This window comes from Chiloscyllium punctatum, chromosome 19 (genome assembly GCF_047496795.1).
Source record: "Chiloscyllium punctatum isolate Juve2018m chromosome 19, sChiPun1.3, whole genome shotgun sequence".
Classification (NCBI taxonomy): Eukaryota; Metazoa; Chordata; class Chondrichthyes; order Orectolobiformes; family Hemiscylliidae; genus Chiloscyllium; species Chiloscyllium punctatum.
In genome coordinates, this window is record NC_092757.1 from 52,918,604 (window position 1) to 52,946,533 (window position 27,930).

The 27,930-nt window shown below is 42.0% G+C and overlaps 1 protein-coding gene across 1 annotated transcript; it reads left to right on the forward strand.

The window, feature by feature from the left end:
* The first annotated feature begins 479 nt into the window (after nucleotides 1-479).
* Nucleotides 480-16,904, forward strand: polr2j (RNA polymerase II subunit J). The gene is made up of 4 exons (XM_072589407.1): nucleotides 480-651; nucleotides 7,613-7,702; nucleotides 8,721-8,895; nucleotides 15,266-16,904. The coding sequence occupies exons 1-4, from the start codon at nucleotides 599-601 to the stop codon at nucleotides 15,299-15,301; spliced, it is 354 nt and encodes a 117-aa protein (XP_072445508.1). The 5' UTR covers nucleotides 480-598; the 3' UTR covers nucleotides 15,302-16,904.
* The last annotated feature ends 11,026 nt before the right edge of the window (nucleotides 16,905-27,930 follow it).

Genomic DNA, 27,930 nt, shown 5'->3' on the forward strand with positions numbered 1-27,930 from the left:
GCGCTGTTTTCGGAAGGCCCGGGCTGAGGCGCTATTCTCGGCGGATCTGGACTGGGGCGCTGTTCTCGGAGGGTCCGGGCTGGGGCGCTGTTTTCGGAGGGTCCGGGGGATGGGGCGCTGTTATCGGAGGGTCCGGGCGTGGGGGTGGTGATCTCGGAGGGTCCGGGGGTGGGGCGCTGGTCTCGGAGGGTCCGGGGGCTGGGGCGCTGTTCTCGGAGGGTCCGGGCTGGGGCGCTGTTCTCGGAGGGTCCGGGGGCTGGGGCGCTGTTCTCGGAGGGTCCGGGGGCTGGGGCGCTGTTCTCGGAGGGTCCGGGCTGGGGCGCTGTTCTCGGAGGGTCCGGGAGATGGGGCGCTGTTCTCGGAGGGTCCGGGGGCTGGGGCGCTGTTCTCGGAGGGTCCGGGCTGGGGCGCTGTTCTCGGAGGGTCCGGGAGATGGGGCGCTGTTCTCGGAGGGTCCGGGAGATGGGGCGCTGTTCTCGGAGGGTCCGGGAGATGGGGCGCTGTTCTCGGCGGGTCCAGGAGGGGGCGATATCTCCGGAGCTGCGATGAGTATGAAGTTGCTCTTGGAGCTCGTGGTGTCTGTTTGTTTCTTTCCGAGATGAATGCGCCGCCGGCTTTCGAGAGTTTTCTGCTTTTCGAGGGAGAGAAGAAGTGAGTGAGAGAGGAGTGAGGGGAGGGGGGTGGAGGGGAGTGAGGGGAGGGGGGTGGAGGGGGAGGGGGGTGAATGGCAGCTCGATGCCCGGGGGAGGGGCTGGTGCTGCCCGCTCCGTCAGTGTCTGTGTCCGTGTCCGTGTCCCCCCGGCCCCCAGGCCCAGGCCCCCCCCCTCCCCTCCCCCTCCCCCCCCCCCAGCCGGCCCCCAGGCCCCAGCCCCCAGCCCCCTCCCCCCGGCGGCCCCCCGGTAATTTCACACTTTGCCCCCAGCTCTCCTGCAGCACCCCCCTCTCTCTCATTATCAGGTATTATTATGTTATTCTCCTCGTTATCAGATTGCTCTGACATTGATATTCTCTCCCACATCGCCGCCAATTTCCTCTAATACAGTCATAGAGATGTACAGCACGGAAACAGACCCTTTGGTCCAACCCATCCATGCTGACCAGATATCCCAACCCAATCTAGTCCCACCTGCCAGCACCCGGCCCATATCCCTCCAAACCCTTCCTATTCATATACCCATCCAAATGCCTTTTAAATGTTGCAATTGTACCAGCCTCCACCACTTCCTCTGGCAGCTCATTCCATACTCGTACCATCCTCTGCATGAAAAAGTTGCCCCTTTGGTCTCTTTTATATCTTTCCCCCCTCACCCTAAACCTATGCCCTCTAGTTCTGGACTCCCCGACCCCAGGGAAAAGACCTTGTCTATTTATCCTATCCATGCCCCTCATAATTTTATAAACCTCTAGAAGGTCACCCCTCAGCCTCCAACGTTCCAGGGAAAACAGCCCCAGCCTGTTCAGCCTCTCCCTGTGGCTCGGATCCTCCAACCCTGGAAACATCCTTGTAAATCTTTTCTGAACCCTTTCAAGTTTCACAACCTGCTTCCAATAGCAGGGAGACCAGAATTTTATACCCTATCCAAAAGTGGTTTAACCAATGTCCTGTACAGGTTTATCATGACCTCCCAACTCCTATACTTAATGCATTGACCAATAAATATGTCAGATACTGAAGCCATGTTCATCTCCTGATCCAAACTCTATTCCAGGTTATTGACTCTGTCCCTTTCCTTGGCAACAATTTTAAGGTTAAGCCTGACTGGACCCTTGCTGTCTATTTAATCCATGGTGAGCTTCTCACCTCATCCACAAAAACCACTAACTTTGCTTATTTTCATCTTAGTGGCATCACTTGGCTTGCTCCTCTCTCAGCTCATTTGCTGAAATCCATATTTATAGCTTTTTAAAGCTGGACTGTTCCAGTAGTCTCCCAAGTTATTCATCTCATTTGACAAAAGGTTTTCTTTTCAGGTGTTGAGGAATGCTAGCACAAAAAGAACTCAGGAGTACAGACACTCCTTTAGTTTCTTTCTCCCCTTTCCCTTGCACTCCATACCTTCCTGTAATCCCACTCTTCACCATATATTCACTGTACTCTCTGACCTTTCCCTTACCAATGCAGAATCATCTGTACTCAGCAGGGCTAAGGGCAAAAGAGTAGCCAGGGAGAGAATAGGGTCCCTTAAGTATTGAGGTCAACAATGTGTGGGATCACAGAAGATAGGTGAGATACTAAGTCAATATTTTGTCAGTATGGAAGCTAGGGAATTTGGAGAAATAGTGAAAACAGTTTACATTATTAAAGAGGAGGTGCTGGAGGTCTTAAAATGTATAAAGGTAGATAAATCCCTGGGACCTCATTAGGTGTATCCAGGACATTGTGGTAAGCTGGGAAGAAATTGCAGGATCCCAGCAGAGACATTTCTATCATCAGCAGCCTGCATGGGGTGCTGGACACATGGAGAGTGGCTAATGTTGTGCCATTATTTAAGAAAGGTAGCCAGTAAAAGCCAGGAAACTACAGACCTCTGATGTCAGTGGTAGATAAGTATTAGAGGGGATTCTAAGAGACTGAATTTACATGCATTTGGAGAGGCAAGGACTGATAAGAGATAATCAGCATGGCTTTGTGCAAGTTTCACAAACCTGATTTTATTTTTAAGGATGTGACCAAGAGGATAGACTAGGGCAGAGCGGTAGACATTGTCTACGTGGAATTTAGCAAGGCCTTTGATAAAGTTCCACATGGCAGACTGGTGAGAAAAGTTAGATCACATGGGATCCAAGGAGAGCTAATCAATTATAAACAAAATTGGCTTGGTGGTAGGAGACAGAGGGTGGAGGTAGAAGGTTGTTTTTTAGATTGGACCAGCAGTGTTCTGCAAGGATTGCTGCTAGATCCACTGTTTATTGCTATTTATATAAATGAGTTGGCTGAGAATATAGGAAACATGGTTTGTAAGTTTGTAGATGACATAAAAATTGGTGGTGTGGTGGACAGTGAAGATTATTATCTAAAAGTACAACCGAATCTTGATCAGCTGGGTAAATGTTCGAAGAGTGGCAGTTGGAGTTTAATTTGGATAAATGCAAGTTGATGCATTTTGCTAAAACAAACCAAGACAGGTCTTACACAGTCCATAGTAGGGTGCTGGGGAATATTCGAGGAGAAAGTGAGGACTGCAGATGTTGGAGATCAGAGCTGAAAATGTGTTGTTGGAAAAGCGCAGCAGGTCAGGCAGCATCCAAGGAACAGGAGAATCGACGTTTCAGGAAGAAGGGCTTATGCCCGAAACGTCGATTCTCCTGTTCCTTGGATGCTGCCTGACCTGCTGCGCTTTTCCAGCAACACATTTTCAGCTCCTGGGGAATATTGTTGAACAGAGAGACTAAAGGGTTCAGGTCCATAGTTCCTTGAAAGTGGCGTTCACAGATAGAGTGGTGAAGAAGGTCATACAGTTATAGAGATGTACAGCATGGAAACAGACCCATCTCGTCCATGCCGAGCAGATATCCCAACCCAATCTAGTCCCACCTGCCAGCGCCCGGTTCATATCCCTCCAAACCCTTCCTATTCTTATACCCATCCAGATGCCTTTTAAATGTTGCAATTGTACCAGCCTCCACCACCTCCTCTGGCAGCTCATTCCATACACGTTCCACCCTCTGTGTTAAAAAGTTGTCCCTTAGGTGACTTTTCTATCTTTCCCCTCTCACCCTAAACCTATGCCCTCTAGTTCTGGACTCCCACACCCCAAGAAGAGACTTTGCCTATTCATCCTATCCATGTCACTCATGATTTTATAGACTTCTATAAGGTCACCCTCAGCCTCTGACACTCCAGGGAAAACAGCCCCAGCCTATTCAACCTCTCCCTGTAGTTCAAATCCTCCAACTCTGGCAACATCCTTGTAAATCTTTTCTGAACCAGTTCACGTTTTACAGCATCCTTTCGATAGGAAGGAGACCAGAATTACACACACTATTCCAAAAGTGGCCTAACCAATGTCCTGTACAGCCGCAACATGACCTCTCAACTCCTGTACTCAATACTCTGACCAATAAAGGAAAGCATTCCAAATGGCTTCTTCACTATCCTCTCTACCTGCGACTTCACCTTCAAGGAGCTATGAACCAACACTCCCTAGAACCTTACCATTAAGTGTATAAGTCCTGCTAAGATTTGCTTTCCCAAAATGCAGGATCTCACATTTATCTAAATTAAACTCCATCTGCCACTTCTCAGCCCATTGGTCTATCTGATCAAGATCCTGTTGAAATCTGAGGTAATCTTCTTCGCTGTCCACTACACCTGAAATTTTGGTGTCATCTGAAAACTTACTAATTATACCTCTTATATTCACATCCAAATCATTTATATAGATGACAAAAAGTAGTGGGCCCAGCACCGATCCTTGTGACACTCCAATGGTCACAGGCCCCAGTCTGAAAAACAACCCTCCACCACCACCCTCTGTCTTCTATGTTTGAGCCAGTTCTGTATCCAAATGGCTAATTCCCTCTGTATTCCATGAGATCTAACCTTGCTAATCAGTCTCCCATGAGAAACCTTGTCAAATGCCTTACTGAAGTCCATATAGATCACATCCACCACTCTGCCCTCATCAATCCTCTCTGTTACTTCCTCAAAAAACTTAATGAAGTTTGTGAGACATGATTTCCCATGCACAAAGCCATGTTGACTATCCCGAATCAGTCCTTGCCTTTCCAAATACATGTACATCCCGTCCCTCAGGATTCCTTCCAACAACGTGCCCAGCACCGATGTCAGGCTGACTGGTCTGTAGTTACCTGGTTGGCCTTACCACCCTTCTTAAACAGTAGCACCACATTAGCCAACCTCCAGTCTTCCGACACCTCACCTGTGACCGTCGATGATACAAATATCTCAGCAAAAGGCCCAGCAATCACTTCCCTAGCTTCCCACAGAATTCTAGGGTACACCTGATCAGGTGTTTGACACGACTGTCTTCATTAGGCAGAGCATTGAGTAAAGGAGTTGAGCTGTCACTTTGCAGCTGTACGAGACATTGGTGAGGCCACGTTTGGATTGTGATGTACAGTTCTGGTCACCCTGCTGTTAGGAAGGATGTCATTAAATTGGAAAGAGTGCAGAAAAGATTTTCAAGGATGTTACTGGGCTGGAGGGTTTTGGTTATAAAAGACATTTAAAAGACATTAGGACAGATACAAGGATAGGAAAGATTTAGAGGGGATGTGGGCCAAATGCAGACAATTAGTTTAGTTTGGGAAACCTGGTTTGCATGGACGAGATGGACTGAAGGGTCTGTTTCTGTGCTGTATGACTATGATTTGGTTTTATCCCTTTATTCCCACACCTCACATTAGTTTCAGATGTGATATGATGCTGAACCCTTCTTTGGTCATCTTCACCTCCATACCAGTTTCTTTGGATGGAAATCTCCTATACTCCCTGTCATTGGGACCAGATCTCTGTGACTTTTTACCTACACTTGATCTCTTTCCCGAGAACTGCAGCCTTTATTTCTCTGCTTCTTTCACCCACTCTAAACCGTTTCCCTCTGATATTGCTGCACTGTGTTCTCCCAGATCAAACCCTGATTTGGTTATCAAAATTGCCAAATCTACAGCATTTTGTCTTTAACTCCTAAGTTCCATAATCTGTAAAAAAAAAACATTCTTACTGCTGCCAGTATCTTGCACCAATTTGTGTTCCAAATCTTTGACGTCCTGTCCCATCCTATTTTTGTAATCTCCTCCAGCCCCGCAGACCTTTGGGATCCCTTCATTCAGGTCATTAATATATATTGTAAAATAATGATGGCCCTAGCACTGAGCCCTGTGACACTCCGTGAGTTGTATGTTACTGTCCTGAAAATGCTCCCCTTATCCCAACTCTGTTCTCTATTACTTAGTCAATCTCTATCCATAAGAATATACTACCCACAATATCAAGGGCTGTTAATTTAAGTGGCCTCGTGTGATAACCTTGGCAAACACCTTTTGGAAATGCAAATACACAGTCATACATTTACTTGGTCCCCTTTATTGTGTTTATTACCACCATAAAGAATTGTAACAAATATTTCAGGCACAATTTCCCCTTCCTGAAGTCATGTTGATTCTGCTTTCCTGTGTTTACATAGTTATTGTCTTTATTTTCCCTCATGATTTCTTAGCTCCACACACGTGGATTGTGCACCTTTCAAGATTTTTTTTCACTAATGCATATTCCATCTGTCCTACCATACCTTCAAAAAGTTAGATATCCCCAAATATTTAATTGCAGCTTTGATCTTGTAACCATGACTCTGTAATACCCATAAGACCATACCCACTGTTTGTGATGTTAATTCATTAATATTCCAAACACTGCATGCATTTAAAAGTTTTTTTTGTGCCATTTCTCCTCCTTTTGACCCCATTTGCCTTTTTTTTGAAAATGTTTGTACACTCTGTTCCTTCCTGTCCCACTCTGGATACCATCACTAAACAGCCATCCTGCAATGCATTGAAGGTAGCAGAGTCACAGAATAAACTCTGGGATTTCAGCCTTCAGATCCTAGTAGCATCAATACAGGCTGAAGTGGCTGAGTCATAAAGGGAAAACCTGACAATGGGTTTGTGGCAGGAAATGAGAGAGTCAACAAAAAATGAAAACTACCTGATCGGAAGGTTATCTTGCTGTCGTAGATGAATCTATCCATTAAATTATTGGGGGAATTGGCCATTGTGGATACACACCACTGTGTTCTGTTGCATTCCCACCATGCAAAATGGGAGCAGCTAAAAACTGGACACCCGTGAGGTCATGTGGCCCATCAGCAGCAGAATTGTATTTAACCACAGCCTTTGACTTCATGGCTCAGGATATCCCTAACTCTCCACCATTAAAACCAAGCCAGAGGATCGACTCTGGTTCATATTGGCACGGCATTATTTAGACACAGGAGACCATTCAACCCATTGGGGCCATGAAGAGTAGAGATTACCAGGAGCAGTACCGGACAAACCTAAACTTACTACCTTGGTGGAGCTACAAGACTGTTCCTCTGTTTAACATGCGCACATTCTGCTAAATACACAGCCAAGGAAATACACAACCATGAGATTAACCCAAAGCTTTGCAGTCCTGTCAATCCAGTCATGAATAGTGTTGGATGCTTGAATGAGTAACTGAAGCAGAGGGCTCCACAACTTTACCATCCTCAACGATGGAGAAACCAAGCACATCGGTGCAGCCTGTGGATGGTCAATCCAATATGGACTATCTGAGGAAAGTATTTCATTTCAAATGAGCTTCTGCCCAAAACAATAACAAATAGTTTGTGTCCAAGTCATTTTATTTGATCATCCACTCAGAATTCTGACCCATATTACTAGTAATGGCTCCATTTCAAGAGTTCCCTGGACTGGTGGTCCCTTTTCGAATGTTAGCCAGGTAATTTATTACTTGGGAAGGGTTCTCTTTGATAGCATATTCCTTATTAGTATTTTATACCATCTTGAATTCTGTCTTGTGAATGTTGACCCAGTAGATAGTGTAGTGTTTTGCTTGTGACTGATGAAGTGGTTTTGTATTATCATCATTCTTTTTCCCTCTCTCCAGGATAACAATAATAAAAGACACAAAAGTACCAAATGCCTGCTTGTTCACCATTAACAAGGAGGACCACACCCTGGGTAACACAATCAGATCGTAAGTACACAGCTTCAGCACAGAAGGCTGTTTTATTGTCGCTAAGATATAATGACGATAGCTTCCTAACAGTGCACTGATGTTTTAATCTTTCCTACCCTCGCCTTGATTTTACTTCCACATACTAATTGTCCTGAACTGCTTGACTTTGAGTAATGTTGTACAATGACCAATCTTCCAGAGACTATCTATGCCCACTTTTCTCAAAAACTTCCTTGCCCAATTATTACAATTTACAGTGAGAAGTTTCATTTCTGTTGATAAGATGAAACAGCCTCATTTAACATGAAAGGTTAACTGAGGCTCTGGACACTGATGGTACATTAATGCATTAACTGGGCCAGATACCACAATAAATGGACTCATCCTCGCCACTATTCCCACAGCCAGCCTACCAATCAGAACGAGACCCCAATTGGATCTCTCACCAATAAATCCTACGTATCTAATTCACGGAGAGTCCCCAATACATTACATTCCCTGTTGGAAGTCTGTCTCAGTTAAGGAAAGATCTTGATCATGTCAACTATGAACAAAGTGGTTAAGAGTGTACTATGTATTGTAAGATGTAATATGTCATAACCTGAGCAAGCAGGTAAGCAATAAAACATGACAAAAACATGTCTTCAAAATTTAAAATATCCACTGTACAGAACAAGATTCTGTGAGATGAGCAATTTATTCACTATTTACGGTTTAATATATATATAAAATATATATACATATATATATACACACACACATACAAACCAACTGTTTAATGTTCTAATCCATTGATTACATTTAGTTGTAATCTATATCAAATCTCGATGACCTGACTATACTTCACCAAAGAATTGTAATGCTTTTCATCCAAGGGTTGGAATCTGTTGCTGTTAGCTGGTAGTTCTGGGCCATTATTGAGGTTTGAAGACTGTGCTATCTCTTTCGTTTGCTTCCTCAATTAAAATTAAGGTTCTGAGGGAAAGCCTCTTATTATTGCAAGAATACATGTTATTAAACCTCTTTTGTTTTCTAGGCAGCTGCTGAAAGATCCTCAGGTGTTATTTGCAGGTTACAAGGTCCCCCATCCTCTAGAACACAAAATTGTTATTCGTGTGCAGACCACTCCTGACTACAGTCCACAAGAGGCCTTTACAAACGCCATCACCGATCTGATCAGTGAACTGTCACTATTGGAGGAACGGTTCAGAGTAAGTTGCTGTTTAGATTTCGATACACTGATGCTGACAAAATCAATGAATCTAACTAGAAATGGTTCAGTGAACTGGTAATCTTTGTCTCAGCTGCACACTGCCTTCACTGTCTTGTCATGCCTGTCTGAACAAGTTCTAGATATCATAGGAATACATAAAAAGTGTTGAATTTTCACACTGCCATAGTGGAACAGTTGGACAACAGAGGACTGGGGTTGGTGTAAGAATTGAAATATCAGATGGTTCACAAATGTGCCGTTTTGAATTTAGGGGTAAAATGATATAAAACTGGTGCAAAGGGAGTTTTTGTTTAAACATCTCATACACCTGACCTGGAATGTCATCACTGCTGTTTAAATCTTGTCCATCTCCTACCTCATCGTCTTGATTGTTAATGATGTTATTTCTTAACTCATATTTTTTGTATTGTTTGAATTCTGAAGTCACCAGTCTGAAATGTTAACTTGATGTTTCTCTCTCCAGAAGTCCACTAGACCTGCTGAGTACTTTGAGGAATTTTTGTTTTGAATTACTTGTCACCCTCACTGTGTGTATCTTCCTACCCCCCTCAACCTGTGCCACGGAAGTAATTTGCAATTCATTATCAAGTATATTTTCTTCAGTCCCATGATTCTGAACTGCCATTCCTATGGATCATGGTTGATGTTAACTTCGACTCCATTCAATAGACAATAGACAATAGACAATAGATGCAGGAGTAGGCCATTCTGCCCTTCGAGCCTGCACCGCCATACAATATGATCATGGCTGATCATTCCTAATTAGTATCCTGTTCCAGCCTTATCTCCATACCCCTTGACTCCACTATCTTTAAGAGCTCTATCCAATTCTTTCTTAAAAGAATCCAGAGACTGGGCCTCCACTGCCCTCTGGGGCAGAGCATTCCACACAGCCACCACTCTCTGTGTGAAGTAGTTTCTCCTCATCTCTGTCCTAAATGGTCTACCCAGTATTTTTAAGTTGTGTCCTCTGGTTCGGCACTCCCCCATCAACGGAAATATGTTCCCTCCTGCCAGAGTGTCCAGTCCTTTCATAAGCCTATACGTTTCAATCAGATCCCCTCTCAGTCTTCTAAACTCAAGGGTATACAAGCCCAGTCGCTTCAGTCTTTCCGTGTAAGGCAATCCTGCCATTCCAGGAATTGACCTCGTGAACCTACGCTGCACTCCCTCAATAGCCAGAATGTCTTTCCTCAAATTTGGAGACCAGAACTGTACACAGTACTCCAGGTGTGGTCTCACCAGGGCCCTGTACAGCTGCAGAAGCACCTCTTTGCTTCTATACTCAATCCCTCTTGTTATGAAGGCCAGCATGCTATTAGCCTTCTTCACGACCTGCTGTACCTGCATGCTTGCCTTCATTGACTGGTGGACAAGAACACCCAGATCTCTCTGAACAGCCCCTTTACCTAATTTGATACCATTGAGGTAGTAATCTGCCTTCCTGTTCTTGCCACCAAAGTGGATAACCAGACATTTATCCACATTAAACTGCATCTGCCATGCATCTGCCCACTCACCTAACTTGTCCAGGTCACCCTGTAATCCCCTAACATCCTCATCACATTTCACCCTACCACCTAGCTTTGTGTCATCAGCAAATTTGCTAATGTTATTGCTGATACCATCTTCTATATACATTTACATATATTCACTCTTATAGCTGGTGATGCCCTTAACTAACAAAAAGCAATTATTCTCAGTATTAACTTTTTGATTGGCCTAATATCTAATCACATTGTTGGGACAGTGGAAACTTTCTATATTTCTATCACACTTTGTGATTTTGTTACCAGAGAATGTTCTTTTTGCATTCCTCTTTCATTTTAAAACCCTTAGTTAAATCTCCCTGTTATCTTTATTGAAACAAAATACATAGCAATTTTATGCAACCCGGCTCTATCAAATAAGCCTTTCTTATTCTGGTGACTCTCATTGCTAATTGATTGTAGTAGATAAAAGTAATGCCGGGCTTCAGATAGGCTCCGTGTTTTGCGTTTCCCCAGCCCCCAATGGCTCATCTTCACCATGGACATCCAGTCCCTGTACACGTCCATCCACCATGACTAAGGCCTCCAATCCCTCTGTTTCTTCCTCTCCTGCCAACCCTCTATCGACACACTCATTCGATTGGCTCAACTGGTTCTCGCCCTCTCAACTTCTCCTTTGAATCCTCCCACTTCCTTCGTGGGGCCCAGCTATGCCTGCCTCTTTGTCAGAGATGTGGAATAGTCCATCTTTGTAGTTACATCAGCACCATTCCCCACCTTAACTTCACTACATTGTGCTCCCATGAGGAAGTTGAATAGTTCAACAACTTCATGAACACCTTCCACCCTGACCCCTCCCTCCCCTTCCTGGACTTCTCAGCCTCTTGTTTCCAGCGACTACTCAATACGGACATCTACTTCAAATCCAGCGACTCCCACAGCTACCTGGACAACACCTCCTCCCATCCAGCCTCCTGTAAAAAAAAAATGATCCCTTCCTCCCAATTCCTCAGCCATCACCGTATCTGCTCCCAGGAGGATCAGTTCCACTCCAGAACATCCTAGATGGCAGATACTTCAAGGACTGCCATTCCCCTCCCACACGGTTAACAATACCCTCCACTTCCTGCACTTCCACCCTTGAAGACTACCCCTCCAACTGCAACAAGGATAGAAACCCCCCCCCCCCGATCCTCACCTCACACCCCACCAATCACCGATTCATCACCCTCCATCATTTCTGCCACCTACAGTCAGACTCCATCACCAGAGATATATTCTCCGCCCCCCCCCCCCCCCCCCCCAATCAGCATTCTGCAGAGACCGTTTGCTCTGTGACTCCTTCAATAGGTCCACGCCTCCCCCCCCCCCATCAACTCACCCTTCACTCCTGGTACCTTCCCTTGCCACCGCAAAAGGTATAAAACCTACACCCATACCTCCATCTAAGGCTCCGAAGGATTTTTCTACATGTAGATTTTCCTGCACATTCAACACCTCATGGGCAGCACGGTTGCACTGTGGTTAGCACTGCTGCCTCACAGCGCCAGAGACCCAAGTTCAATTCCCACCTCAAGCGACTGACCGTGTGGAGTTTGCACATTCTCCCAGTGTCTGCTTGGGTTTCCTCCCACAGTCCAAAAATACAATGTGCATGTTAGGTGAATTGGCCATGCTAAATTGCCCGTAGTGTTACGTGAAGGGGTAAATGTAGGGGAATGGGTCTGGGTGGGTTGCGCTTCGGCGGGTCAGTGTGGACTTGTTGGGCCGAAGGGCCTGTTTCCACACTGTAAGTAATCTAATCTAATCATCTACTGTGTCTGTTGCTCTCGATGTAGTCTTCTTGAAATTGGGGAAACAGGACACCACTCATTTCAAAGAACGTCTCTGGGACACACCCAGCAAACAACCCCACCGCCCTGTGGCCAACCACTTCAACTCCCCCTCTGCAAAGGACCTCCTTCACTGTCAAACTGTCCATCTTCCTTCCCACCAATCCGCTCTACCCTCAGCTTCGAGCTCTCATCATCAACCCCCACCTGCATCTACCTATCGGTTCCAAGCTACCTTCCTCTCCTATTTATCTCCCAGTAGCCCCCATTCCTGATGAAGAGCTTATGCCCGAAACGTCAACTCTCCTGCTCCTCGGATGCTGCCTGACCAGCTGTGCTTTTCCAGCCCCGCACTTTTCAATTCAGATAGGTACTGACTATTGACTCGACAACTAAAGTGTTAACTGAACCTTCATCACTCTATATTCCAGTCTTATGAGATCAAAGCCACAATTTCACTAGTCTTTTTGTACCACAATCTTTTTATGGCTTATTTACATGGCTAATCAAATCCCATTGCTTCTCATTGGTGCACTTCCTTCAACCATTTTGAAATTACTGCATTTTACTGCAAGTATTTGCATATAGTTAAAAGCAAAGTACAGATCACTTGGTGATGCATCTTCTCAACCTTGTACCCATGACTTATACTCCCAAAGAACATGACCACTGGTTTATTTTCTCTCCCATAAGATCATAAATTATAGATTTTCAATAAGATTATAGCTTGTCTATTTCCTTAGCTTCACTTTCCTGCCTGCCCCATTACTCACAAATCATTTGTAGATCAAAAATCTAACTCACCCTTGATTATATTCACTTATTGCACTCTCTGGTAGAATGCTGAACTCTCATGACCCTATGAGGTAGAAGTTTTCATCAAGATGGAGAGTGAGATAATTGATTGGAGACTAGGGTGCTGAATCTTAAAGGAAATTATGAAGTTATGAGGCATGAGTTGGCCTTGATAGTTTGGGAGGAGTTACTTAAAGGGATAACAGTGGATAGGCAATGACAAATATTCAAGGAACACATGGGGGAATGCAACAACTGTTTATTCCTGTTCAGTACAAAAGCAAAATGGGTAAGAGGGCCTATCCACAGATTACAAAGGAAATTAGAGACAGTATCCAATCCAAGGAAGAAGCGTACAGATTGGCCAAGAAAAATAATAGGTCTGAGGATTAGAAGCAGTTTAAAATTCAGCAACAAACGACCAAGGAATTGATTGAGGAGGAGAAAGTACAGTAATCAGATACCAGAAATGTTGGAGAATCCAAGATGTAGTGAGAAGGAAGAACTGAGGGAGATCAAATTGATAGAAAAATGGTCTGGGAAAATTGAGGGGATTGAAGGCGGATAACCTGTATCCCAGAGTACTTAAGGAAGTGGCTTCAGAAATAGTGGATGCATTGGCAGTTATCTTCCAGGATTCTATAGATTCTGGAAGAGTCTCTGCAAATTGGAGGATAGCTAATGTTACTCCAATATTCAAAAAGGGAGGTAGTGAGAAACCAGGAGGTTATAGACCAGTAAGCCTAACATCAGTAGTGGGGAAAATTCTCAACTCCCTTATCAAGGACTTTATAGCAGTGTATTTAGAAGCAATGGCAGAATCAGACAGTCAGCATGGACTTATAAAGGGGAAATCGTGCTTGACCAATTTATTGGAATTGTATGAAGATCTAGTAGACAAGGGGAAGCCAGTTGATGTGGTATATTTGAACTTTGTCAAACACTTTTATGAAAGTCCCACATAAGAGAATACTGTGCAAGATTAAAGCACTTAGGATTGGGGGAAGTGTATTGAGATGGATAGAAAACTGGTTGGCAGAGAGGAAACAGTAGAAATGATTGAGTCGTTTTCAAATTGGCAGGCAATAACTAATGGGGTACCACAGGGATCAGTGCTAGGACCCCACTATTCACAATATTATTAATGATTCGAATGAGGGAACAAAATGTAACATCTCAAAGTTTGCAGTGCACCAGTTGCTGAAGGTAAGCATGCAGGTGCAGTAGGCGGTAAAGAAGGCAAGTGCTACACTGGCCTTCATTGTGAGAGGTTGAGTGCAGGAGCAGGGATGTGTTGTTGCAGTTATACAGGGCTTTGGTAAGGCTGCGTGTGTACAGTTTTGATCTCCTTTCCTAAGGAAGGATATTCTGCTGACTGGAATGGAGCAAATTTATCCTCACTGTTTAAGAAGGCTGGTGCTGGCTCAAAGGGCAGAATGGCCTACTCCTGCACCTCTTGTTATCTTGGCATAAATAGTAAGAAAAATGTTAGCATCTATTATCAAGGATATGATAATTGAAAGTAGAAAATAATGGTTGAATTGGGTCAAGTCAACATGAATTTATAAAGGAAACAGTGTTTGAGAAATTTGAGTTTTTTGAGGGTGTTATTTGTAATGTACACAAAGGAGAAAAACAATGTGGTGTATTTGGATATTAAGAAAGCTTTCCCATAGCTCCATGCTGGATGCTAATAATTAAAACTGGAGTATACGGGATTTGAGGCAATATCAACATGGATTAAGAACGGATTGACAAAACAGAGAATAAAAGAATTAAATGGATCGTTCTCATGGTGGGAGATTAGTGAGCAGGTTCAAGTATTAAATTGATAGGTTTCTTGAGATGGAATGATGTGAAGCAACATGTAGATAGCGCTGGAAAGCAGTAATTGGTGAGGTAGACTCAATGGGATGGCCTTTAAGACTCCAGCTTTTTTTTCCACAAGGTTGTGATCTTTGAATAGAGGGGACTGCAGTTGTCCTGTATTAAGAATCCTGGCATAAACAGTGTTAGCCAATACATCAATTATTTAGGAAGTACCTGATGTAGCTCACCATCTTCAGAAGAAACTAGAATACTTATGTCTTTGATCTGGTTCCAACTTACATTTTTTAAAGAAGACCAAAAGATTATGAAATTTTGGAAGTGATAATCCTCCACAACTGTTCCTATTGATGAAACTGGATTGAACAGAAAATAATGGAAACTTATATTTCTTCTATTCCAGGTTGCCATCAAAGATAAACAAGAAGGAATTGAATGAGTTGCCATATTTTGAATGTTAACATGCAGGTGGTTTCCTCTTAGGTCAAATAACCTTTGTATGTAATAAAAGCAAAATACTACAGATGCTGGAAATCTGGAATGAACATGGAAAACATTGGAGAAACTCCTTCAGGATCTGAAAGCACCTGAAGAGAGAAGCAAAGTTGATACAGTCCAGTATGATTTCTTCAGAAGTGAATTTCTGACAGTCATACTGAACTCAACATTAACTCTGCTTTTCCTTCTCCAACGCTTGTATGTATGTTTTTTTTTGAAACATTAAATCATTGTTTTGCTTGTGGTTGGTTGTATAGAAAAAAAAAAGCTGTGACTCAATTAAGTATCAGAACTTTAATTGAACTGCAGTATTTCAAGAAAGCAAATGTCTAGCCAGCAATGTTGAGATTTTGTAAAATCAAGTGTTCTCATGACACTTCAATCCTATCAAGATTCCTCAGGATCTTAATTGAACTGTAGAAGTCACCTTATCCTCTAAATTCTGATGGCTACAAGCTCAGCCTGCCCAACATTTTCTCAGAAGGCAATCACCTATTGCATGTATTAATCTATGTAACCTGCTGTAATGGTTCCATTAAATTTACATCCTTCTTTAATTAAGATGACCAGCACTGTATGCAATACTCCAGCTGTGGTCTCACCAGTGCCTCAACTGCTGTGTTCAATTCCACTCATTTCATTAACTTTTTAAATTTGACGTTGTGGCCAATACCACCAGCAGGTGGAGCACCACACAAGCAAAATTACATTTTACTGTACAAACACCAGTGAGTGTTTACAATCTGGAGTTTACTACTTAACAGCTAGCTACATTTACCAAAATTACCAATTTGAAAGCAGCTTAGAGGTCTTGCCAGTTAACACAGCAATAACTGCACAGGGAGTTTTAGTACTAAAGAGTTAAGCTAGACATTGTGAACCATGCTCACTGGGACCAGAATTAACTATCCATTCTTCCATGGGAAAAATTATCACAGCATCACCTAAGGAATTTTTACATATAGTTTGAGGCTGCAATGGGAACCCCATGCTCTTTGCTATTCTTTCTGCTGAAATGGACAAGTTTATCTACTCCCATTACACTTCATGTTGCAACCCATTTATATCCCTTTACAGAATCTTCTCTTTTGACAAGTCTTTTCTTACCCATGTTTTTGGCAAATTCAGCAATTGTACATTTGGACCCCTTATCCAAAGTCATCAATATAGACTGTAAATTGTTGAGGGCCCTACTCTGTTCTTTTCGTAAGCTAATGAACAATTTATTCCTGGTAACATGTTACACCCTCACCATGTACTCATATTTTGCAGCCACTTTTAATGTAGCACCACATCAAAAGCTATTTGCTTTCACAGGTTCCCTTCAATCTACCAAAATTTTGTCACAGAACTCCAGTAGTTAAATAAGCTGTGAAAGGGAAATCATGTTTAAGTTGTGAAAGCTTCATCTGATGATAACTATGATTATAGAATGCTTGGACAAGAAACAGATTCTAGCACCTTTGCTATGTTTGGCTAAATGACCTGTAGTTTCTAGATTTCTTGATCACTGGGATTGCATTCAATAAATGAGATAATAGACATGTGTGATTGCATATCAATCTCTTCAAATTTCTTGGTCATTTAGTGTCTTTACCCTAAGATAGGTATTTCAAAAATTTGGGGTACATTTTTAAAAGTGAGAGGAGAGAGATTTAAAAAAAGACATGAGACAGTTTTGTTTTTATACTGGAAGGTTTGTACATGAAATGAACTTACTGTGGAAGTGATGGATGTGGGTACAATGTTTTAAACTCATTTGGAGGAATAAGAGCCAGAAGCAAGCAGTTGGGACTAGTTTAGTTTGTTTTGGTATTATGGACTGGTTGGACCAAAGGATCCATTTGTGTAGTATGACTATCTTTTCATTGGATTCAGCTATTCTTTGCACCAGTTCTAATCAGGATCACTCCCTCAACACTGGCTCAGTGCTTAGCACTACTGCCTCACAGCACCAGCCTTGGGTGATGGTCTGTGTGGAGCTTTCACTGTCTCCATGGGTTTCCTCCAGGTGCCCCAATGTCCTCCTACAGTCCAAAGATGTGCTGTTTATGTAGACTGATCATGTCAAATTGTCCATAGTATCCAGGGAGATGTAAGTTAGGTAGGTTAGTTGTGGGAAGTGTAGGGATATAGGGTGGAAATGGGGACTCTGGATGCGATACTGTTTGGAGCGTCATGTAGACTTGTTGGGCCAAACAGCCCTTTTCCACACTAAGGGTTCTAGGAAAATATTTTCCAACAGGTTAATGATTCTTACTCTCACCTAGTATTGTTAAATTTTGTCAGTATTGTTTCCAATTGCCAATTCCCTTTTCTTTTAAAAATGTCAAGCTCTTTGTCTAGGTATAGGCTGCCAATGAATATCTACTGTCATCCGATTACTTCAGTTATCGAGATTCTCCCTCAGCTCCTGCAATGACTTTATTGTCAGTTATGTTCTCACAGAACATTACAATGCAGTACAGGCCCTTATGCCTCCAATGTTGCACTCACCTGAAACCAATCTAAAGCCTATCTGACCTACACTATTCCAATGTCATCCACATGTTTATCAAATGGCCATTTAAATTTCCTTAATGTTGGCAAATCCACTACTCTTGTAGGGAGGGCATTCCACACCGTTACTGAGTAAAGAACCTACCTCTGATATCTGTCTGACATTGATTACCACTCAATTCCCTCGTGCTAGCCATCACCATCAGTGGAAAAAGACTCTCATGGTCCACCTTATCTAAACCTCTGATATTCCTGTTTGCCTCTTAAGTCACCTCTTAACCTTCTCTACAACGAAAACAGCCTGAAGTCCCTCAGCCGTTCCGCAGAAGGCGTTCCCTCCATACCAGGCAACATTCTGGTAAATCTCCTTTGCATCCTTTCAAATGCTTCCACATTCTTCCTATAATGCAGCAATGAGAACTGTACATAATACTGAGTGCAGCTGCACCCAGAGTTTTGTATACAACATGACCTCATGGCTCCGAAACTCAATCCCCCTGCCAATAAAAGCTAACACACCATATGCCTTCTTAACAACCCTGTCAACCTGGGTGGCAACTTTCAGGGATCTATGCATGTGGACACATGCATCTACTCATCCACATTGTCCATTGCATAGATTCTGACAAAAGGCTACCTGTCACATGCCAGTGATACAGTCAAGTCTTGTTTCCTCAACTGAAAAATTCCTGTTCATTGTAGTTGAGAACCCCAAAGTATGTATCCTATGTCCTGTACTACTGCTCATACCCTGACCTCATGCTCCAACTCGCCAAACCCCATTCAACATGGTCTCCTCTTCTATCTAAACCCAACAAAATCTTACAATGCTCTCCTCAGCATTCCAAAGGGCCCATTCTTTGTCTTCTTGATCCAGTAATCAAATGAGTTGGAATATTCCCTTCATGGTGCCAGCTGTCATACCTCTTTCCGGGAACCATCCACTCCTTTCAAAGATTTACTTTCAATTGTGTTTCATTTAGCTCAGTTGGCAGGACAGTAGGTCTGCAATCTAGAGAAAGGATCATGCTGTCACACCAATGCCCCACATACCCCTTTCTGTGAGCACCACCTGCCCCAAGAGTAACAAGAGTCTGCAGTATCCCCATCAGACCATATGCCTCCTACAAACTCACCCTGAGTGTGGGACAGTCATCCTCATTTGTGAAGGATCTCCGATGATGATTCAGGATTCTGCTTTTGCATACAAGTCTCAGTTTAGGAAAAGTTGTGCCTGTTCCATACTCAAAACTCATGGCTGATTGGCAAATCATCAGGTTTGTCTTTGTCCCACAACTTAAACTTTAAACCTGAAATTGGTTCACCAAAAGTTAAAATTAGAATCAATTTCCATTTGTGAAGAGAGTTCCAAACTTCTCCTGCTTGTTAGCTAACAACATTTTTCTCAATTTCTCTCCTGAAAAGTCTGGCTCTGGTTAATTGACTGTTCTCCCTAGTCCTTCCCAAGAGTGAAAATAGGATAGATATCTGTTCACTTCAGTTTTTAAAAAAATTCTACAATTTGTGTAGAATGTGTGTATTTTGTGTAATCTCTCCTTCTAATGTAACCCTTGGATGTCCAGGTAAAATTCTAAAATCTAGATTGTTCTGCCTGAAAAGATGATCAATACATCCTTAAAATGTGGGACACAGCACTGCTCTGGGTTATGGTCAACCCAGGGTTTTGAGTGAAACACAACTCCTACTGTCTTTCCAGTTAAGAGTCTCCTAGAGATAAGGACAGAATTCACCCAGCTTTTTAAATAATTTTCTACACCAGTTTATGAAATTTTTATCTATAAACTTGGATCTCCAAATATTTTTAGATAGTATTTTTAACACCACAAAATTACCCTGTTCTGTCCTGTCCAGATCCAGAGGGGTTGACATTACATCTGATAATCTGAAAGCCAGTTGTTGCAATTTTGTTCATTTACTTTACATATAGTGGGCGGCACGGTGGCACAGTGGTTAGCACTGCTGCCTCGCAGCGCCGGAGACCCGGGTTCAATTCCCGCCTCAGGCGACTGACTGTGTGGAGTTTGCACGGTCTCCCCGTGTCTGCGTGGGTTTCCTCCAGGTGCTCCGGTTTCCTCCCACAGTCCAAAGATGTGCAGGTCAGGTGAATTGGCCATGCTAAATTGCCCGTAGTGTTAGGTAAGGGGTAGATATAGATGTAGGGGTATGGGTGGGTTACGCTTCGGCGGGGCGGTGTGGACTTGTTGGGCCGGAGGGCCTGTTTCCACACTGTAAGTAATCTAATCTAATCATACTATCTTTCATTGTCTTTCTATTCTATTATCCAAGCTGTTAATAAATAGCAAATAGCTGAAACCTCAAATCATCAAAGGAGCCACTCACCACATCCTGCCAATAAGCATATACCAATTATACCTACCATCTCCCAGCCAGTTTCCCAACTAGGTCAATAGCTTACCTCCAATTTCAAGTTTCATTTTTAGGTAACCATCTCCCATCAAATACATTTAGGAATTCCACATAAATAACATGTTTAGACATTTGCCCCTTCACAACTTTGGATTCAAACATTTTGATTGTGGCCAATTTACCAGGCACAGCCTACCCTTTATTCTCAAATTAATATTTGTCGTCTGTGATCTGCTTAAAATTTCAGTGTTCAACCACCCTATCATTTCATGACAATAATCCAGAAATCTGGGATAATGCTCTGGGGACACAATGAAATACAAAAGGTGGTCTCTGTTGTGGTAAGCACAAAACTACTGATTGCTGTAAAAACCCACCCGTTTCACTTTGTCCATAGAAGTATTAAATTGGTCATCCTTAGATGGTGTGATCGGTATGTGACTGCAGACCCACAACGTGGCTGGCCTTTATCTGCAGTCTGAAATGGCCTTGCAAGCCCATTCTATTCAAGAGCAGCTAGGGAATGGTAAGAAATGCTGGCCTCAACACGAGACACACATCACATGAAATAAACAAACAGTTCTTATAATTCCCTGATTTCCCTCTTGTTTATTAAATAATAAAAAGGGAACAGTTTCATAGCAAGCCTAGAGATTTAAATAAGAGTGAGACAAAGATGCCAACTCTCACTGATGGCTTACCATACTGGATTTCATTAATGAGGTAGGATGACCATCACCATCTCAACGTCCCATTTAAAAAAAAGTAGAGATGCCATGCACTGGGTAACCTGTATTTAAATCTAGGCCTCATCTTCCAAATTCCCTTGTAAAAGCTCCCTGACTGTAGGGTGAGTGAGGTCTCTTCATTTACTGAGCAGAAAAGAATGATAGACAGACACTGTGGACCTTGTTAGAATTACATTTTCTTGACTCCTTTGTACAATTTCCTCAAGTGTTACAGAGATCACAGAACTCTGGAATTAACAAAGGGGGAGAAAATACTCAAAACTGTTCTCAAGTTCTCTTATTTTCACTATTTCTAGAAACACCATATAAAGATTTTGAGCGCAAAAAAAATCATTTACAATTAAGTATTATTGTCGTGTAGCATTGAAGAGGGTCACAATAGATAGGTTTTCAGTTATACTGAACCTAACATTCAACACAAATGGCGCCACCAGTACAGAGTATTGTTTTCTTCATTTTAATAAAGGTATTCTGGTTGACAAGTCAGATGTACAGAACACTCCCTCAACCAAAGAGACAAAATTTGGTGAATTTCACAGAAGCAATTCATCTTGTGCTGATTAAAAAAAGAAAAAAAATCTTTTGAATGGTACAAAAAGGTCTGGATATAAGCAAACATTTTCCTATGTTGTACAATTATAATACACAGCTGATGCCCAAGCTTTCTGAAGCTCACAGCTCTCCACTGGATGATTCTGGAGGCTCAGATTTCTCATGCAGACTGACATCAGGTCCTGCAAGTTTGAGGAAGAAATGATTAGCATGTGCTCAAGACTGGGGTAAAAACAGTTCAATATCAATGCAGCTCATATATTCCTAAAAATGCAAGTCTTGATAAACAAAAAGGATATCAAGCCATAGAATGATCAAGGTCAGTAGTGCAGAGGTAATGCAGGTGGAGCAATAAGGAACAGAGAAGCAAGCAGCCATAAAGAGACAAATCGCCATCTTTTACATCTCCAGTCAAGTTCTCAATATATCACAATTAGTACTCTCTCTTGTGCTCAAACATTTTCTCAATGGAGGAAGCGTTAGTTTAAATTCTCCAATCATAATTTATGAATGGCAATCTGAAAGATGAACTCATTGAAAATATGAACATGGTATTATGCCATCAATTTCAGCAAGCTAACCTGGGGTTACCAGACTGAATTTAAACTAATTTCCACAAGTAAACTCTTGGTTTTTTTTCCAGGAGTGTGTCAGTAAAAATAGATTCCTCCTTAAATTGGAAGGATAAAGCTCCACGCAGTTGCCTCTTGTTTTTTGTATCAGAGTCTGAACAAGCCTCGCGGAGTCATATTTGTGAAGCCAGCACATCAATGCATGCAAAACAGAGATTCCTGACATGCACAGTGTCTCTTGGTTTCACTTCTACTTGACAAAAATTGAAACAAGATTTAAGAGTGTGAGGACTTGAAGAATGAAGTATTAATAGTTTCAGCTAATCATTCACTTCAGTTAAATTTCTAGTAAAGACAGCAGGGCCGTGACATACTCCATCTCATGATAGAGGTGATCAAAGTCTAACTCAGATCACAAAACCAGACTCTGTTTATTAAAAGCAAGACTGCATGTAGATGAATAGTGACAATCTCCATTTTAAAGACAGTTTTTAACATTGTGTTAGGAAGGGCAGCAGGTGGAGCCACAAGCAAAAGCTCTTCCGTGTTACATTTAAAATCTGCTCATTGCTTAAATTAGGAATTTAAAATGAGACCCCATAGAAGTGATTGGTGAACTGTGAAAGTAATTGACTATACTTTGAAATCACTTGTGCAACATAGTTTCTTTTAAAAAGAAAGTTATTTTCTGACATTGCCATAATTCCTGAGCCACAATTTTTAACCTATTGATTTTTACCTTGCTTTCCTTTCATTGGGGAAAAAAAAATTGAAAAAAATTACATAAGAACAAGGTTTTAAATTTGAAAGTGGAAGGGGAAGCCGACTTAAGAGTCCTTAAAGATGATTAAAAGTTCAGGTTATGAGCATATTCACTGGATTATTTGCAATCCACATTTATTGACACCTACCTTTTTTTAAACCATGTGATCAGTTTTACAACTCTCTGCTAAAATAGAAGCTGTACCTTTTGACTTTTGTCATACATGTTCTCACAAAATAATGTTAATTTCATATAATAAAACTTAGAGCATGCAGTGTTTAAGAGGTATAAATTAAGTGCGTAGTAGGAAAAGGAAAGAATAAGCTATTTTACACAGAAGAAGTGTAAGTTACATTGATAAATATATCAGCGGGAAATCCTAGCAAAGACATTGCTGGCAGAGAGGAACCACTAAATGTTTTATGAGCTGGCTGCAGAAGCCCACTAAAAGCTAAACTTACTGCACTCATATGAGTTCCTACTACCATGTTGAGTTTGGCTCCTCTTTAATTTTAGGCAGTTCTTGTGTTTGAGGTTTATCTGGTAGAATAGAAACCAAAATAATTCAATGAATCACAATAATAAAATAAGATTGGTTTGATCAGACGATTGGCGCGATGCAAGAGCTATTGATTTCTACCTACACCAATTTCCAAGTGAAATTCTGGTTCTTTAATTTTATATCCTCTATTCCAGCAGACCAGAGTTTAACCTCATCAAGAAACAACATATGACCAAATAAACTACTTCAACCTATGACTTCTAGCATCTAGAAAACAAATTCAAAACTAGTTAAATAAAAGAAGTATGGAGGGTCATGTGATGTGTTGTTCCGACATGATGTGGGAGTTGGTGGATGCCATAAACTTCCCAGTGACCATGTCGGTAGTAAACGTCAGCTGCTTGAGGAATTCTGGCTCGTAGCTGATGAGTTAGATTCTGAGCTTTAGATGTTGCGACACATCAGTGAGGAGAGAGCTGCCCTGACAGTTTCAGGAGGCAGTCACACCCCTTAGACTAACTAACGCAAATTCAGCCAGTGGTCACGGACAGGAGGGTGTGGCTATGAGTGAGGCAGATACAGGAATCCAGAAGATGGAGTTGCAGGAGTCTCAGCCCCTGTCCTTGTCCAACAGGTCCAAGTGTCTTGCTCCTTGTGTGGACAGGAATGAGGACTGCAAGGAGGATGAGCCAAGTGACCACAGCACCATGTTGCAGGGAGCCATTCAGGGAGAGAAAATGTTGTAGTTGGGGATAGTATAAGTTAGGGCAATAGACACTATTCTGTGAGCAGGATTGAGAGCCCCAGAGGCTGTATTGCCTCTTTAGTGCTCCTCTCAGGATATCTCATGTGGGTTGTAGATGATCTTTGAGTGGGAGGGGCAACATCCAGTTGTTGTGGTTCGTATGGGTACCAATGACAGATTAAACTAGGGCAGGGGTTCTGCTAAGGGAGTATGAACAGTTAAGAGCTAAATTAAAAAGCAGAACCAAACAAAAAAAATCATCTCTGGATTATTATCTGAGCCATGAGCTAAGTGGCACAGGGTCAATAAAGATGAAGCAGACCCAAGGCTGTAAACTTTATTTGGGGGGGCGGGGGGGGTGGAGGGTGGAGAGAAAGAGAGGAGGAGGAATTGACAGTGGTGGAGATTCAGTTACAGGGAAATTTGAAAACCCAAATTAAGTAATAAGAGTCTAGGTTAGCAATGTGGTGGATGGTAACTGGCCAATAAAAAGGTGAGGGACAGAACGGCAAATGCACCAAGTCATCATAAAAAAAAAGAAAATTTACCAGAAAAACAAATTAAAAAGCCTTTTATCTAGATGCATGAAGCATCTGAAACAAAATTAATGAGTTAATGGTGCAAATAGAAACAAAAGGACACAATTTGGTAGCCATTACAGAGACATGTCTACAAGGAGACCAGGTCTGGAAATTGAATATCCAAGAGTACTCAGCATTTCAGAAAGATAGACTGAAAGGAAAAAGGTGTGGTGTAGCTTTGGCTGAAGTGAGGGATCAGTGCTGTAATGAGAAACGACATAAGCACAGGAGAGCAAGATGTGGAATCAGTCTTGGTATAAATAAGAAATAGCAAAGGAAGTAGTGCTTGGTAGGAGTAATCTGTAGGTCCCCAAGCAATGGTTCTGCTGTGGGGCACAGTATAAACCAGGAAATGTTAGAAGCTTGCAAGAAAAGGTATGGCAATAATCATGGGTGATTTTTAACATGCACACAGAGTGGAAGAGTCAAATTGGCAAAGGTAAGCCTGGAGGCAGAGTTCAATGAATGTATTCAAGATTGTTTCATGGAGCAATATGTTGTGGAACCAGACAGCAGGCTACTCTGGATTTGATATTATGTAATGAGGGGAGATTAATTGATGACAGCACAGTTAAGGATCCTATAGGGAGTAGTGACCATATTATGATTGAATTCAAAATTCAGTTTGGGGTTGAGAAAGGGGAGTCCCACACTAATATTCTGGAATTAAACAAAGTAAATTATGTAGGCATGAGGACAGATTTGGTCTAAGATTGGGCAGGAAGGCTAAAAGATAAGACACGGATGAACAGTGGCAGTTGTTTAAGGAGCTACTCAATTCCTCACAACTAAAATACATCCCAGTGAGAAACAAAGATGTTAAGGGCAGGGGACAGAGGTGGGGGTGGGGTTCAACCTGTACACAGTTAAACAAGGAGACAAAGGAAAATATAAAGTCAAGAATTAAGGTATATTGCAAAGGCAAGTGGCAGACTGGAAGATTGGGAAACATTCAAACATAAAGGGATACTAAAAAGTTAATAAAAACTGCTAAGATAAAGTATGAAAAAAAACTAGCACAAAATATCAAAAAGGATAGCAAAAGTTTTTACAGATACATAAAAGAGTCTTGCTAAGGTGAATGTTGGCCCCCTGGAAGGTGCAACTCGAGATTTAATAGCAGAGAACACTGGAATGGCAGAGATGCAGAAGCAATACTTTGCTTCAGTTTTGCCCCACTGGAACAGGCAAGTCAGAGGCAATAGGAAGAGGGGAGACAAGTCCCACAGGCCTGATGGCCTACATCCTAGGGTGTAATTGCAAGTGGCGAGAGAGAGAGAGAGTGGATCCATTGATTACAGTATTCCAAAATTCCCTGGAAAAATTCCATTGGTTTGGAAAAATGCTAATACAATGCTATTGTTCAAAAAGGGAGTGAGGCAACAGGTGGGAAATTACAGAGCAGTTAGTTTCACATCTGTTGTTGGATTAGTGTTAGAATCAAATCAAGGAAGCAATACCAGGGCATTTGGAAAGTTAAAATGCTATCTATCAGAGTCAGCATGGTTTTATGAAATGCAAATCAGGTTTGTCTAATTTGCTACAATTGTTTGAAGATGTAACACATGGATAATGAGGATCCTTTAGATGGAATACATCTGGACTTCCAGAAGGGGTTTGATAAGGTGCTGTACAATAGGTTAATTCACAAGTATGGGATTGTATGGGATCAGGGGTAATTTATTAGCCTGGATAGATGACTAGCTGATAGACAGAAGACAGTCAGGTTAAAGGTTTCTTTTCCTGGATGGCAGGAAGTAACTAGTGGGGTGCCACAGTGTTTAGTCCTTAGTCCCCAACTATTTACAATCTACATTCACGACTTAGATACAAGGATAGAAGGCTCTATAGCCAAGTTTGCAGATGACATGAAAACAGGCAGGATGGTAAGTTGCAATGAAAAAGTAAGAACCTTACAAATGGATCTAGATTGGTTATGAGAGTGGGCCAAATGGAGTTTAACATTGATAAGTGCGAGGTCGGAAAAATGGGAAGGTGACCTGTTATCTAAAATGTAGAGACACTTCAAGGTGTTCCGGTCCAGAGGGATTTGGGTGTCTTTGTTCAGGAGTCACAGAAAACTAGCATGCAGGTACAGCAAATAAAAGGAAGCAAATGGAATGTTAGCATTTATAGCTAAAGGAATAGAATAGAAAGGCTAGGAAATATTGTTGCAACTATGCAAGGCATTAGTGAGACTGCACCTGGAGTACTGTGCAGAGTTTTGGTCTCCTTATTGGTGCACTGATGCAGTAGCATTGGAGGCAGTTCAGAAGAGGTTCACTAGATTGATCCCAGAGATGAGGGTTTTGTTTTATGAAGAGACATAGTACAGGCCTACACTGTTCAGTCTGGAATTTAGAAGGATGGGGGGGGAATCAAATTGAGGTATTCAAGATGATAAAAAAAAGGTATGGACAAAATAGACATGGAGCAGACGCGTCCTAGATTGTTCCACAAAAGGAAAAGAGGTAGCAAATTTAGAAGAGTTGATGAGAAACTACTTCTCCAGAAGGGTTGTGAATCTGCTGAATTTGCTATCCCAAAGTACAGCGGATGCTGGGACAGTAAATTTAAGGTGGTGTTAGGTTTCTAATTGGTAAATGCATTGAAAGAATATGGAGGTGGTGGCGGGAAAATGGGGTGAGGAGCATTTCACCCATGATCGAATGGTGGAACAGACTCAAATGGGCCAAACTGTCTAATTCTGCTCCTACATCTTATGAACTTATGAATATGAAAAGGCAGCCGAAGTTAGAGAATCCCACAAAATGCAAATTCCCCTCCTGACTTGGAACTACATTCAAATTTTCACTGTTAACAGATCAAAATGCTAAAACGTCCAAACAGTATGGTGAGTGTACTTATAATCCATGGACTCCAGTGGCTTAATAAGATGGGTCACCAACATCTCTTGTGCAACTATGGGCAATAAGTGCTGGCCTTGCCACTAAAGATCACTTCCAATGAACGGAAACAGTACTCATGTCTCTGCACAGGTTGCCATATATCAAAAGTAGCAAGACTTCTTTTTAAAAGAAAAATTGGTAATAAGGTATTAAAGGTTCAAGTTGTTTCAAAACAGCATTGAAATACAGGATGAGCCATTTCTATAGTTATTATAGCTAGTTTTATTATTGTAGAGAATTATTATTGAAAAACATTTGTTTTTTTCTAAAAAAAAAACACAAAGTTTGTATTTCAACTTGACTGTTAAAG